The sequence below is a fragment of the Dendropsophus ebraccatus genome, chromosome 9, assembly GCF_027789765.1.
Source record: "Dendropsophus ebraccatus isolate aDenEbr1 chromosome 9, aDenEbr1.pat, whole genome shotgun sequence".
Classification (NCBI taxonomy): Eukaryota; Metazoa; Chordata; class Amphibia; order Anura; family Hylidae; genus Dendropsophus; species Dendropsophus ebraccatus.
Window position 1 is genome coordinate 50,900,900 of NC_091462.1, and position 14,873 is coordinate 50,915,772.

The 14,873-nt window shown below is 39.9% G+C and overlaps 1 protein-coding gene across 5 annotated transcripts in view; it reads left to right on the top strand.

The window, feature by feature from the left end:
* FTCDNL1 (formiminotransferase cyclodeaminase N-terminal like) overlaps positions 1-13,462 on the top strand; it is a 30,491-nt gene extending 17,029 nt beyond the window's left edge. For 4 of the 5 annotated variants that reach the window (XM_069985240.1, XM_069985239.1, XM_069985237.1 and 1 more), the window contains 3 exons: positions 1,916-2,068; positions 8,184-8,372; positions 13,002-13,462. In XM_069985240.1, coding sequence (XP_069841341.1) covers positions 1,916-2,068; positions 8,184-8,372; positions 13,002-13,438 — 779 coding nt within the window. In that variant the 3' untranslated portion in view covers positions 13,439-13,462. The remainder of the gene's footprint in view (positions 1-1,915; positions 2,069-8,183; positions 8,373-13,001) is intronic. The other variant, XM_069985242.1, reaches the window with a different exon arrangement.
* Positions 13,463-14,873: the final 1,411 nt, after the last annotated feature.

A 14,873-nucleotide genomic window follows, 5' to 3' on the forward strand; every position in this document is an offset into this window, starting at 1 on the left:
CTCTAATACCTGTGAGGTCAAAATGCTCACCACACCCCAAAATGAATTCTTTGAGGGGTGCACTTTCCAAAATGGAGTGACTTATGGTGAGATTTTACTCCGCTGGCACTACAGGGGCTCTGCAAACGCACCTGGCGCTCAGAAACTTCTTCAGCAAAATCTGCACTGAAAATGCTAATTGGCGCTCCTTCCCTTCTGAGCCCGGCTGTGTGCCCATACAGAGGTTTATGCCCACGTATGGGGTACCGTTCTACTCAGGAGAACCTGCGTTACAGATTTTGGGGTACTTTTTTTCTCCTGTTCCTTGTGAAATTGAGAAATTTCAAACTAAACTAACATATTATTGGAAAAATTCAGGTTTTTCATATTAACTGTCTAATTCTGAATACTTTCCTCTAATACCTGTGGGGTCAAAATGGTCACCACACACCAAGATGTATTCTTTGAGGGGTGTACTTTCGAAAATGGGGTGACTTATGGGGGGGGGTTTCTCTCTGCTGACACTACAGGGGCACTGCAAACACACCTGGCGCTCGGAAACTTCTTCAGCAAAATCTGCATTAAAAAAGCTAATTGGCGCTCCCTTCCTTCTGAGCCCCGCTGTGTGCCCATACGTTGGTTTACGCCCACATATGGGGTACTGTTGTACTCAAGAGAACCTGCGTTACAAATTTTGGGGTGGTTTTTTTCTCATGTTCCTTTTGAAAATTAGAAACTTTAATCTAAACGTATATATTATTGGAAAATTTAAATTTTCCATTTTTTTACGGCCTAATGGTGAACACTTTCCTCCAGCCCCTGTAGGGTTAAAATGCTCATTATACCCCTAGATTAATTCTTTAAGGTGTCTAGTTTCCAAAATGGGGTCACTTATGGGGGTTTCCAGTATACAAGCCTCCTAAATCCATTTAAAAAAAGAACTGGTCCCTAAAAAAAATCCATTTTGGAAATTTCATAAAAATTTGATATATTGCTAATAAATTTCTAAGCCCCGTAACACCTTAAAAAAGTAAAATATGTTTACCAAATTATGCCAGAATAAAGAAGACATATTGATAATGTGATTTAGTAACTAATTTATGTGCTATGACTTCCTTTTTTAAGAAGCAGAGAATTTCAAAGTTCATAAAATGCTAATTTTTCATGATATTTTGATGTTTTTCACAAAAAAAACACAAAGTAGTGACCAAATTTTGCCACTAACATAAAGTGCCATATGTGACGAAAAAACAATCTCAGAATCGCTAGCATATGTTAAAGCATCACTGAGCTATAAGCGCATAAAGTGAGACAGGTCAGATTTTGAAAAGTGAGCCTGGTCATTAAAGGGGTTGTCCGGCGCAAAAAAATTATTCACAGAATAACACACATTACAAAGTTATACAACTTTGTAATGTATGTTATGTCTGTGAATGGCCCCCTTCCCCGTGTCCCACCACCCCCACCCGTGTACCCGGAAGTGTGGTGCGCTATACTCACTTGTCACGTGCCGACCACGGTCTCCGATCCTCAGCAGTGACGTCTTCTTCGGGCGGCCGGCGGATCTTCCCGAGCGCACCACACTTCCGGGTACACGGGTGGGGGTGGTGGGACACGGGGAAGGGGGCCATTCACAGACATAACATACATTACAAAGTTGTATAACTTTGTAATGTGTGTTATTCTGTGAATAATTTTTTAGGGCCGGACAACCCCTTTAAGGCCAAAACAGGCTTTAGAGGCAAGGGGTTAATGATCCCTACAAGTATAACTATGCTAGTTAAGATCAGAATACCCTTTTAAGCTGTCCCCATATCTAATTAATGGAGCAAACAGTCCTCCAAATGCATTTTTAAATTCTTTTGTATGTATGCTAAAAATGAAGAACACATGTATGCTGCCTCTTTAACTATTAATTGTTCTTCTATTTATATAGGCACGTCTGTTGTGTCTTCCTGTGTGGAAGGCTTTACATGCATCGAACACTCCCAACATGAAGGCATACACCCCTGTCTCGGTGCCATTGACTTGGTGCCTATCTATCCCTTATCAGGAGTGACCCTGGAGCAGTGTGGTAAAATTGCAAGAGGTTTGCCCTAAAAAAATGTTTTTAATAACATTGGAAGTATTATTCAAGTAGATGTTAGTAGAACAATGATGTACAGTTATGCAGCCTACAATTGTATTCAGTTGTGTTTTTTTCTTATACAGCTACAATAGCAGAATTGTGTATGCAGCAGACGGGGCTGGGGGACAGTCAGCTTATTTTGTGTTTCCTTGCCCAAAACTTTAATTATACAAAACTTTCCTTGCCCAAAATCTTTTACACAGGCACAATACATCATACCATTTATCCAATTGAGTACATTGGCTATAACAGGGAGCAGCCTTCGTCTGTCCAGGCATGATAGGAATTGTAGTTTTGCAACAGCTGGAGGGCCGAAGGTTCCCCATCCCTGGGCTACAGCATACTATAATGTTGTTAGCATCTATTTGGGTTCCAAATGGGTTCCCGGCAAACTCCAGCCTGTTGGGAGATGCCCAAAATGATGCACAATTTGTGGAAATTCCATTGACCTTAATGGAAGGTGCAGAAAAGATATAGCATCAGGATCTACCTTGATTATGTAACCTCATCCATTTCGTAGATTGGAAAACCCCTTTGAGGCTGGGTTCACACTACATATATTTCAGTCAGTATTGTGGTCCTCATATTGCAACCAAAACCAGGAGTGGATTGAAAACACAAAGGCTCTGTCCACACAATGTTGAAATTGAGTGGATGGCCGCCATATAACAGTAAATAACTGCCAATATTTCAATATAACAGCCGTTGTTTTAAAATAACAGCAAATATTTGCCATTAAATGGCGGCCATCCACTCAATTTCAACATTGCGTGAACAGATCCTTTCTGTGTTTTCAATCCACTCCTGGTTTTGGTTGCAATATGAGGACCACAATACTGACTGGAATATACGTAGTGTGAACCCAGCCTAATAATTTTAACACAATCCAATGTGCCCTATTAAAGTAAACTAATATGATTTTTTTAATCTCTATTCCTATATTGTCACTGTTCCTTCGACAAACTTTCCATAGGTTAGTAGAAGCAAATATAGGAAACCTTGCAATATATCTTACTAAAGAAAAGCCTTTTTTCTCCTCTGATCCAGTCCCCCATTATTTTTCTAGTACCCAAGTACTAGTATTTTCCAATACAGTCAAGGCATTCTGAAAGTGGTAATAACATGATGTAAAACCTGTATGCAGCATGTAGCCACAAGATGTCAGTGTTGGATCTCTACTGGCCTCTGATTTGTATACATTTGCCCTTGAATATCTTACAGAGAAGCAATTACATACAGAATTAACCCAGACATAACACAAGGTCAAGTGCGCTCATCAGTACTAGTACTTACTAGCACTAAAGACCCAGCATAAAGTCAGAGCTCAGCTAGTCTAACAATTGTTGGCTCCAAAATAAATCATAATTTTTTTAGAAAAAAAGTGACAGTCTGCAAATAAATTTAAGCTTATGTTACCGTTTCCCTTCTTTTTCCCAGTTTCAACCATGTACACTAGAAAGAGTAGCATCTAAGGTCTTTATATATAGCAAAGTTGTGTGGTTGCCTGAAGGCAGGTAGTTTTTACTTATATGTCTATACATATTTTTGCCTAGAAACATTGCTTGTAAGTGGACATACATCCATAATATAGCATCTGTAGGGAGCACAGCACTTTTTTTTTTTTTTTTTTAACACATGAGGCCACTACTGCCTGATATAAAGCAAACACAAATGTGTTGGTTGTGTTAACCCCACTTATAAACTAGTGTTGCTCAGTCTTTGGCTGATCAGTGGGTATTTTACACAGGACAATTATCGCCTTATTCTGCCGATAATCACCCAGGTAAAAGCTGTTAAAGGGTTTATCTAAGAAACAGAAAATATCCTACCTTTTCTGCTTCCCCTGGCCCATTGGTGTAGCTATCGTGGAGGCAGACCATGCAACTGCTGTGGGGCCCCCTGGACAGCATACTCATACTTACTCAATGTAGTCCCCTGACATTCATCACTTGTGCGGGGGGAAGCTGAGAGAATGAAGTAATGCTGGGGGCTGCGTCAGGCTTGGTGAGCATGTAAGGGCCGAGGCTGTACAGGATTTATAGGGTCCCCATACAGTTTTTTGCTATAGGGCCGCATGAATCCTAGCTAAACCCCTGCCCTGGCCATAACAGAAATATAACTTATGAGATAAAAGGGGGACAGGTACATATCAGGAAATAATGTTACCAATGTCATGGCATCATCGGGCAACCAGGGCCGTTTCTGCCATGAGGCAGAGTGAGCTTTCTGCCTCAGGCAGCAGATTCTTTGCTCCACTAGGGGGCGGCACAATCCCTTACTTTCACTTTTACTGCAGGCACATCAACAGGCACCCCTGCCTCCTCAGGCCCCCTCTCCATACCTCCATGACCGACAGCCTTGTCACTGGGGGCGGCTGTCTCCTAGCTGCTGTCTGTCTGTGTCGGAGCATAGAGAAGGGGGAGGCAGGCCCAGCACCACAGCAGAGCTGACACAGCAGGTATGACTGGAAGCTGTGTGTGCCCTGTCCCCTCCCAGACAGCCTCATCTCCTCACCCTTTCACTACTGGCCTGGGATGTGACATCTGCTAGAGAGGAGACAGACACAGGAGGTTAGTGTGTGTGTGTGTTTATGTAGGTGTGTGTGTGTGTATCTAATCTGCCCTGTATGTACAGCACATGTGCCCTGTATAAGTATGGAGGTAGCTGAGCCCGGTCTATGCCCAGGGTTGCCCCGCTGCTATCTGTCACCAGTGACTGGCATTGTGTTGTGTTATTAGCGCCCCCACAGCCTTTACACACATTCGCCTTGCTGGTGAAGCAATAGAAAATCCCCAGATGCCATAGTTATAGCCGCACACTGGAATAATACCATAAGGATTAGTATACACTACTTACATTATTAGTGCAGTGTACTGTAATATTACCATAAGGATTAGTATACACTACTTACATTATTAGTGCAGTGTACTGTAATATTACCATAAGGATTAGTATACACTACTTACATTATTAGTGCAGTGTACTGTAATACCATAAGGATTAGTATACACTACTTACATTATTAGTGCAGTGTACTGTAATACCATAAGGATTAGTATACACTACTTACATTATTACTGCAGTGTACTGTAATATTACCATAAGGATTAGTATACACTACTTACATTATTAGTGCAGTGTACTGTAATATTACCATAAGGATTAGTATACACTACTTACATTATTATTGCAGTGTACTGTAATATTACCATAAGGATTAGTATACACTACTTACATTATTAGTGCAGTGTACTGTAATATTACCATAAGGATTAGTATACACTACTTACATTATTAGTGCAGTGTAATGTAATATTACCATAAGGATTAGTATACACTACTTACATTATTAGTGCAGTGTAATGTAATATTACCATAACGATTACTATACACTACTTACATTATTAGTACAGTGTAATGTAATATTACCATAAGGATTAGTATACACTACTTACATTATTAGTGCAGTGTAATGTAATATTACCATAAGGATTAGTATACACTACTTACATTATTAGTGCAGTGTACTGTAATATTACCATAAGAATTAGTATACACTACTTACATTATTAGTGCAGTGTACTGTAATACCATAAGGATTAGTATACACTACTTACATTATTAGTGCAGTGTAATGTAATACCATAAGGATTAGTATACACTACTTACATTATTAGTGCAGTGTACTGTAATATTACCATAAGGATTAGTATACACTACTTACATTATTAGTGCAGTGTAATGTAATATTACCATAAGGATTAGTATACACTACTTACATTATTAGTACAGTGTAATGTAATATTACCATAAGGATTAGTATACACTACTTACATTATTAGTGCAGTGTACTGTAATATTACCATAAGGATTAGTATACACTACTTACATTATTAGTGCAGTGTAATGTAATATTACCATAAGGATTAGTATACACTACTTACATTATTAGTACAGTGTAATGTAATATTACCATAAGGATTAGTATACACTACTTACATTATTAGTGCAGTGTAATGTAATATTACCATAAGGATTAGTATACACTACTTACATTATTAGTGCAGTGTAATGTAATATTACCATAAGGATTAGTATACACTACTTACATTATTAGTGCAGTGTACTGTAATATTACCATAAGGATTAGTATACACTACTTACATTATTAGTGCAGTGTACTGTAATACCATAAGGATTAGTATACACTACTTACATTATTAGTGCAGTGTACTGTAATATTACCATAAGGATTAGTATACACTACTTACATTATTAGTGCAGTGTACTGTAATACCATAAGAATTAGTATACACTACTTACATTATTAGTGCAGTGTACTGTAATACCATAAGAATTAGTATACACTACTTACATTATTACTGCAGTGTACTGTAAAAAGATGTAAAAAAAAAATAATCCACTGTATAAAAAATGAAAATCACTACTTTTCCATATTTTTTAAATAAAAAAATGTAAACAAGAATATATATAACTATGAGTGTATGTTCACACTATGGAATACGTTCGGAAATTTCAAGCGGAAACAGTGCCGCAGACTCCACTTGAAGTTCCACCTGTCCCATTGACTCAGTGATATTCGCCAGCTCAATTCTTTGGGCGGATGGCGGATTGAGCTTGAAAATATCATTGAGTCAATAGGACAGATGGAACTTCAAGCAGAGTCCGCCACACGGCCTAAACTTGAAATTTTTGAGCGTATTCCATAGTATGAACATACCCTGAGACTATAGAAACTATATATATATATATATATATATATATATATGTATATCTATAGAAATATCAGAACTAAACAAAAACGACATTACTTTTCCTGCATGGTGAACCCCATAAAAAGAATATATTAGTGCAATATATTCACTATTGGTATATATGTGCTGTATATTGCTGCTAGTATATATCTATGTATGTATATATCTGTTTATGCAGTTGGCTACCTAGATTTCTTAACTACTAATTGTTATTTTTTTTTTTTTTGGGGGGGGGGGGGGGGGCGCCATTTCATTTCTTGCCTCAGGCAGCAAAACCTAGAATTGGCCCTGCGGGCAACTGTCGGACATTGCATGCTGCAAGTGTGTTTTGTCCACACACAATGCTTCTGACAAGTACATGCCCTTCTTATCTCAGAAGCTATATTTCCAAGACAGCAAGTGGGAAGAAGTGGGGCGCCAGGGAGCAGGGCAAGGAAGACCTTTTTATGCACCCTGGAAAACCCCTTTATGTCTGCAGCAGACAGGACCTCTCCACATAACATCACTCTACATGTTTTTTTTTTTCTTTCAAGGTTAGAAAAAACAGTCCCTTTTAAACAGGATAAAACGGGATGCCAGGATGCTTGTTGATTGTTGTCATTGACTTCTGTTTGACAAAAACAGGATCTGTCTGGATCCTATTCTTAAAGGGGCAGGGAGAGGAACCTACATCATTTTTGTGACCTTTTGCATCCTGTTTTAATGGTAAATTTGCCGAAGGAAAAAATAGTTTTGAAAGAAGATTTAGAACAGGAGATTTGTAAGGCTTGGGTTTAATAATATATATAGCACAAATCCAGGCAGTTAGCATGCATTTGTTTCCCACAAAGCTATTAAAGTACTTGTTTATATCCTTAAATATAAATGTGCTTTAATCTTCAGTCTAGTCATTGCATTTAATTTATTTAATTCGCTTTCAGAGATTTCTGTAATTTAGTGTTCTTTTTCGCAAAAAAAAAAAAAGGGATTATATTCATTTTCCTATTTTCAACCACTGCTTGTATTGTAATTATATTCCATTGATCAGTATGGAGCGTACAGCACACAAGTATCAACAAGTAGAGATTCCAACAAGTGGAATCTTATCTATCATGACGTCAGCCATTATCATGTTGTTAGAAGAATAGACTGTACACATGAAGCCCATTGCTTCTACATATTCAACTGCTGTGTATCCCAGAGAAGCTCTTCACTGTACCTTCCCTTTACGTGTGGTTGTATACACAATAGATGTCCATGTACTATACAATGACTTGTGACTTATACAGCCTCAGGCTCAGTTATCATGATCCTGTTTTTAGGTATTGCTGAGGATCTGGTCTCACAGGTTCCTGGGTGCAGTATGTTTCTTTTCGGATATGCTGACATACCAGAGATGAGAAGCTTAGCAGAGAAAAGGAGATCTCTGGGTTGGTTTAAGAAAAAATCTGATGTGGATATAATAACATCCGATGTCGGAATTAAATTGTCAAGAAAATATGGAGTAACAGGTTAGTATAGATTAAAAGAAAATTTTCAAGGAGATTGTTGGATGGTTTCACATGATATAAGTAATCACAGCAGCAAGTAGTGGTTAAAGTGATATTGTCACTTTTTTGTCACTAATTTATCTGTGTGCTTTTATCATTGTTGGACAGTGTCACTAAGGCGGGGCTTAGTGTCTGTTCAACCCTCTCTCCCTGCCTCATCAAAGGAAGAGGGGGCTCAATGGACGCTAAGCCCTGCCTTAGTCACACTGTCCAACAATAAAAAAAAGCACACAGGAAAACTGAGGGGACAGTATCACTTTATGGCTATGTTCACACACGGTCAAAGTGGAGAGCTGTCATTTAAAGTAACCCCCCCGCATGCTTAATTTCATCGGTGGATAGCGCCACCTAGGCGGGGCTTCACGGCAGTTGGGTCCCATGTCCCTGCTGGGTAGAGGGCCCAAATGTCATGAAGCCCCGCCTAGGTGACACTATCCACTGATTAAATAAAGCAATTTCAGAGCACTATGAAGACAGAGGCAAGTTTTATACAGATATATATTGAATGTGCAGCATCTAAGCTTGTGGATGGTGCGGAGAACCGCACATAGAGTAAGGGGATGACAGTATCACTTTAATGGCATATAATATCCATTATTTGCTGTTTAATGACATCCATCTAAGAAATATGGCTGTCAGTTTGACGGTGTGTGAACACAGCATGAAGGAGTTATTGAGGATAAGAAAAAACAGACTTATTTTCTTGAAAATAAAAACTTGTGATCAAGTCACCCTTTTTCTCATATGTGCAAAAGAGCAACAAGTGCCCAGCATTTCCACCCCCTATCGCTGCTTACCACCTTCTTCCTAGAACTGGGCACTATATGAAAACATCTAACAGACTGTGTATTTGAGTTATTGCATAGTCTGTGAACTGCAGAAGCCTTTTGGTGCCATGGACATGATTGAAGAACAAAATCACAATATTGTGTAACCCCTTTGTTGCAATGACACATTTCACTCATTTGACAAACCTGAACTTTAATACTCAAAAAAAACCAACAACCCCTAATGCCGCTATATCTAAACCACATTGGGAATATACTGTGTAGGATGCTCATAGTTTCGACCCTACTCTGTGATCTCACATATATCATATGGTTGTTCTGCCTTTTGCTGCTGATGTGTTGTGAATCCACATCATTTTATCAACACATTGCAAATATTAATATATCCAGCCAGAAATCTGTACCCAAGGACCTCACAATAAAACAATAGGTTCTGCTAAAATGCTGCAGAAATGGTGCGGAGATTCTGAAACCTTTTTGCAGCATGTGACCCTAGAGTTTCAGGGCAACAATATGATGCCGCATGGAGGCACTCCACACAAACACATGGACAGTAATATAGGTCCACACTGCAATGTGTGTATTTTCAGATGCCTCTTGCCCTGTGTGCATGAGACCTTAGGGACTACAGAGATATCTCCACTCCAGTTCTCTGTCCTCTAGTGGAGGTAAACTGCTGGTGGGACATATTGATACATAGCATTTGCATTCTCCGAAGTAACAGTGATCTAAATACAAAGACCAATGTAAAAGTGAAGATACGTCACAACATGTCTCCTTGCTCTGCACCATCATAACATATAGAATGAATGTCTGAGCTGTATTCCAGGTATTGTTTATAAAGGCCCCCAGAATGCAGATCTGTGACGTAGGGTAACCCTCTGGGTGGGAATGGGTTAAGCACTTAGACAAATAATGATTAGCTCTGGATGCTTGAAGCCTCTTTGTTTACAGATGCATTTACAGAAACAAGCCCAGTATGGGCCGTTCTGCTATTAACATCTATGTTGAGGATGTTTGTGGTGCAGATTATTATTGGAGTCATATACACAGAATCAGAGGAAGACAAAACAAAGATGAAGAACACAACCAGAAACAGAAGGCTGGGAGTGGGGCCTGGAGACATACACATACGCTGTTTTTATTGTCCCCTCATAACAAAATCTCCCACTATCAAAATCAATTGTACATCAGGGGTAAATAATTAAAAGAATAAGCAACTTTTTATCCATGGAAGATGATGAGATTAGCTCCACATGCCGGTTCATTTTCTGGGCCACCACACAGGAAGGATATGAGTTTGTTTAAAGTCGGGAGGGGGGACAAGTTGCTTTTGACTATCAATGGGTGAAAGGATTAGGACAGGCCAGGGACAAGTCAAATGAAAGAGTCAGATTTTGGAACTTTTTAAGGTGTCTATTGTTATTTAAGAAGAGAAACAACATATAGATATAAAATGCATATGTCAATTTTATTACATGGGACTTCTTAAAAAGTTGCAACATTTTTTGTCCAACTCCCCCCTGCTAATTGGGTGGCTCAAAATGCATAAAACAAAGCGCATAGAAAAAAAAGCCCCAAGTCATCATACATCAAGTAACAACATGATACATTATATGCAGAAACTAGCATAAGGGAAAAATACTTCCATTGTGTGTATAAAGTTCTTGGGGACCCCAGAGTGGTTAACTTACGATGCTAATTCTCAGGGTGCATACAAGCCTGTGTTGAGTTACACTTTAAGGGGGAGATTTATCAAAGCGTGTAAAATTTAGACTGGTGCAAACAGCCCATAGCAACCAATCACAGCTCCTCTTTCATTTGACCAGAGCTGAAAGCTAAGCTGTAATTGGTTACTGTGGGTAGTTTGCACCAGGGACACTACAGTAACAGCCCACTCAGCCAATCACTGGCTGTGGTGCTGTCTTGTCCCAGTCAGCTTGTGATTGGCTGAGTGGGCTGTCACTCCTAAAATGAGTGACAGCCCACTCAGCCAGTCACTGGCTGACTGGGACGGGACAGCACTGCAGCCAGTGATTTGCTTAGCGGGCTTTCACCGGAGATGACTGAATGGGACCAGAGAAGAAGGACACCAGCGGAGCGCGGACATTTAAAGGGGTTGTCCAACGAAAAAAAAATTCTTTCAAATCAACTAGTGTCAGAAAGCTATTTATATTTGTAATTTACTTATATTTAAAACTCTCAAGTAGGGATGGTACGAACCGAGTTCGGTTCGGGTTCGAACGAACACGAACCCTCGGTAATGATTCCCGCTGTCTGCCTGCTCCGTGCAGCGGATCCAGCGGGAGGACCGCCTGGAAAACTGGGATACAGCCTATGGCTATGGCTGTATCCCAGTTTTCCAGGCGGTCCTCCCGCTGTATCCACCCGCTGCACGGAGCGGGCAGACAGCGGGAATCCGATGCCGAGCGTTCGGGTTTACCCGAACCTAGGCGGGTTCGGACAATCCCTAATCTCAAATCATCCCATACTTATAATCTGTGATATGTCCTGCAGGAAGTGTTGTTTATTTACATTCAGAAACAGTGCTCTCTGCTGACATCTCTGTCCATGTCAGGAACTGTCCAGAGCAGAAGTAAATCCCCATAGAAAACCTCTCCTGCTCAGGACAGTTCCTGACTCGGCCAGAGATGTCAGCAGAGAGCACTGTTTCTAAATGTAAATAAACAACACTTCCTGCAGGACATACATTAGCTTATAAGTATGGGAAGACTTGAGATTTTTAAATAGAAGTAAATTCAAATCTATATAACTTTCTGACATCAGTTGATTTGAAAGAAATATTTTTTTGCTGAACAACCCCTTTAAGTATGATGTACAAACTTTTGGAACTACAGTAAAACAGCTAAACGCCTGCAATCCTTTAGCTGTTTTAGTGCAGTTTGTTTAAAGTTTGGTTTGGACAAGCCCGAACTTTACATTAAAGTTTAACGAACCTGCCGAAGCGAACTTTTAAAAAATTTGCTCATCTCTAGTGTCCATGTTTTCCAGGCAACTTTAGGGCTGCATCTAAATTCTTCAGCCACCAGTAATCAAATGCAGAGCATTTGGCTTTGGACATATCCGGGCATGCTTGAGATTCGCTCATCTCTCCTGATTACCATTAAAGTCTATAGCACTCCATTCTCACAGCAGATTTTCATTCCACTGTGAAAATGGAGTGCTATAGCGTTGCAAAAGTTAAGATGTAGTGGTGCTGTTATAGTAAAAAACAAAAAGCAGCCATTCTTACCTGTACCTACACCTCCGGTGCTGTCTCTAGGTCCCCTGCTCAGTGACAGCCTACTCAGCCAATCATTGTGCTGTGCCGCCGCAGCCAGTGCTTGGCTGACTGGGCAGTCACTGAGCAGGGGTTCTATTTGAAGGGGACATTGAAGGCAATCACTTTCCTATAGGGACTATTTTTCATGAGCTATATCACACATAACCTAGTAGATCTTTTGTTGACATGTTTCTACTCTACTCTATCAAAGTTAAGGATGCAATATGGTGATGGACGCACGCGTGTTCTTTATAGTAGTAGGATGGGCAATCAGAATAAACCAACACCATGCCACTAGCTTGAGCTTGTTTTAAATTATTTCCCATCATGTCTTTAGTAGTCTCCTTACTTAGATACCATAAAACCCACTGGCAGTAAAATAAGCCCTTTATGGCTAATAGTACTAAGTGGAAGATGCTACGTTTCTGAGCTGAGTAATAGACATGCAGTGTGGAAAATACCAAGCTAAACTGTTCAGTGACACAACACTGCATAAGCATAATGTTCTTATTGTTATAGGTGTTGGTGCCAGCCCTTATGTGATGAACTGCAACATCACCCTTGACACACAGGACTTGACCTCAGGAAAAGCAATAGCAACTGCCATTCGTGAAAGAACAGGAGGGCTGAAAGGAGTGCAAGCAATGGCCTTCCCCAACAAGGGTCAAGTAGAAATAGCATGTAATGTGGAAAGCTTCCGAGACTTCCCAGAGATCAACTCTGCAGCCGGAGTAGATAAATATGTCTCATACCCTATATGCGGAGATACCTTTTCTTATATATCTCCTCGTATCATTGAAGCTGAAGTTCAAAAGTTAGCAGCTTGTAAAGGTATAAAGACAGCAGGAACTGCTCTTGTAGGATTTACACCCCAGGAGTGCAGAATGACAGCCGAATATGCCTTATCGCATGGAATACATGAATTCTGGAAGAGAAGGCAAGGAGTTTTTATGTAAAAAAAAAAGTTTAGTAATAAAGTTTGACATACAGCTTTTCCAGCAGTCTGAGTCTCTTAAACATCCTTTGCATTTTATTCAGCTTTTATGTAAGTATAGAATAAATAATGTTTGACAACATGTAAATATGAAAGTTATATAGCAGTTGTCAGCAAAGATAAAGGGGAGAGAATCTGTCACCACATTTTGGGACACTTATCTATGAAACCCACCTTGTCCCACCATCTTATATTATTTAACATTTGACTCTTCAGGAGTGAGGTCTCAGATTTGCACCCTGCGGCTGCGTTGCACTTACGAACCTGCGAAGAATACACCTTGCATTTCTGTATACTTCAGTGATATATGTTTGATTGTGACAGAGGTGATGAATGTCTTTTCACAAGATTTAGGCCTTATTCACACATATTTTTTGATTAAACAACAGCTGTTGTTGCAAGTTGTTTAATCACAGCAGCCAATCGCTGGATTCCCATAATAGTTCCATGCGGCGGCACAGAAAAGTGCTATGTCTAATTTGTGCGGCCGCTATTCATTGAATAGCAGCGGCACAAAATAGACTGTGAAGACAATGTAAAGTATGGCTCTGGACATACTTTACCTTGTCTGCTATGGCTAATTGGAGCGCGGGCACACCCAAATGTGCCCGCATTCCAATGAAAGAAGTGATATACCGTCCGGGTTGAACATCAGAGACAGCGGCTGTTCTCTGACACGGCCGTGTCACAGAACGGCTGCTGTCTTGCCATGTGTGAACATGGCCTTATGGTGCATTCACAATGCTAAAATCTACTCGGATTTGGGCATGAAATCCGTGTCAATTTCTAAACCGAAATCAGCACATTTCTTCATAAAAATCTGTTTCCCAAAGACTTCAGTGGTAAGACCTACACAACACTGAAATATCTGCACCATGCTTTTTTTAATGGAAATAGTAATATTATTTTGAAACAATTTTCAGTCTCATTAATTTAGTGTGTGTACAAGCCCTTAGGCTCTGTTCTTATTTTATTACTAGAGATGAGCGAACCTCGAGCATGCTCGAGTCCATCCGAACCCCATCGTTCGGCATTTGATTAGCGGTGGCTGCTAAACTTGGATAAAGCCCTAAGACTACAGTATGTGGAAAACATGGATATAGTCATTGGCTGTATCCATGTTTTCCAGACAACCTTAGAGCTTTACCCCACTTCAGCAGCCACCGCTAATCAAATACCGAACGATCGGGTTCGGATGGACTTGAGCATGCTTAAGGTTCGCTCATCTCTAGTTATTACCTAAAAAATGTTTGGCAATTGCATTCTTCATCAGGATGGTATACCTTTTGCACCTTTTATTTAATTTTTATATAATTTTTTTAATTTGCTTTTTTACCATTGTGGTCAATGATTGACATTTGTAACTGTGTGGCTATTCAGCATCTTATGGCATATGG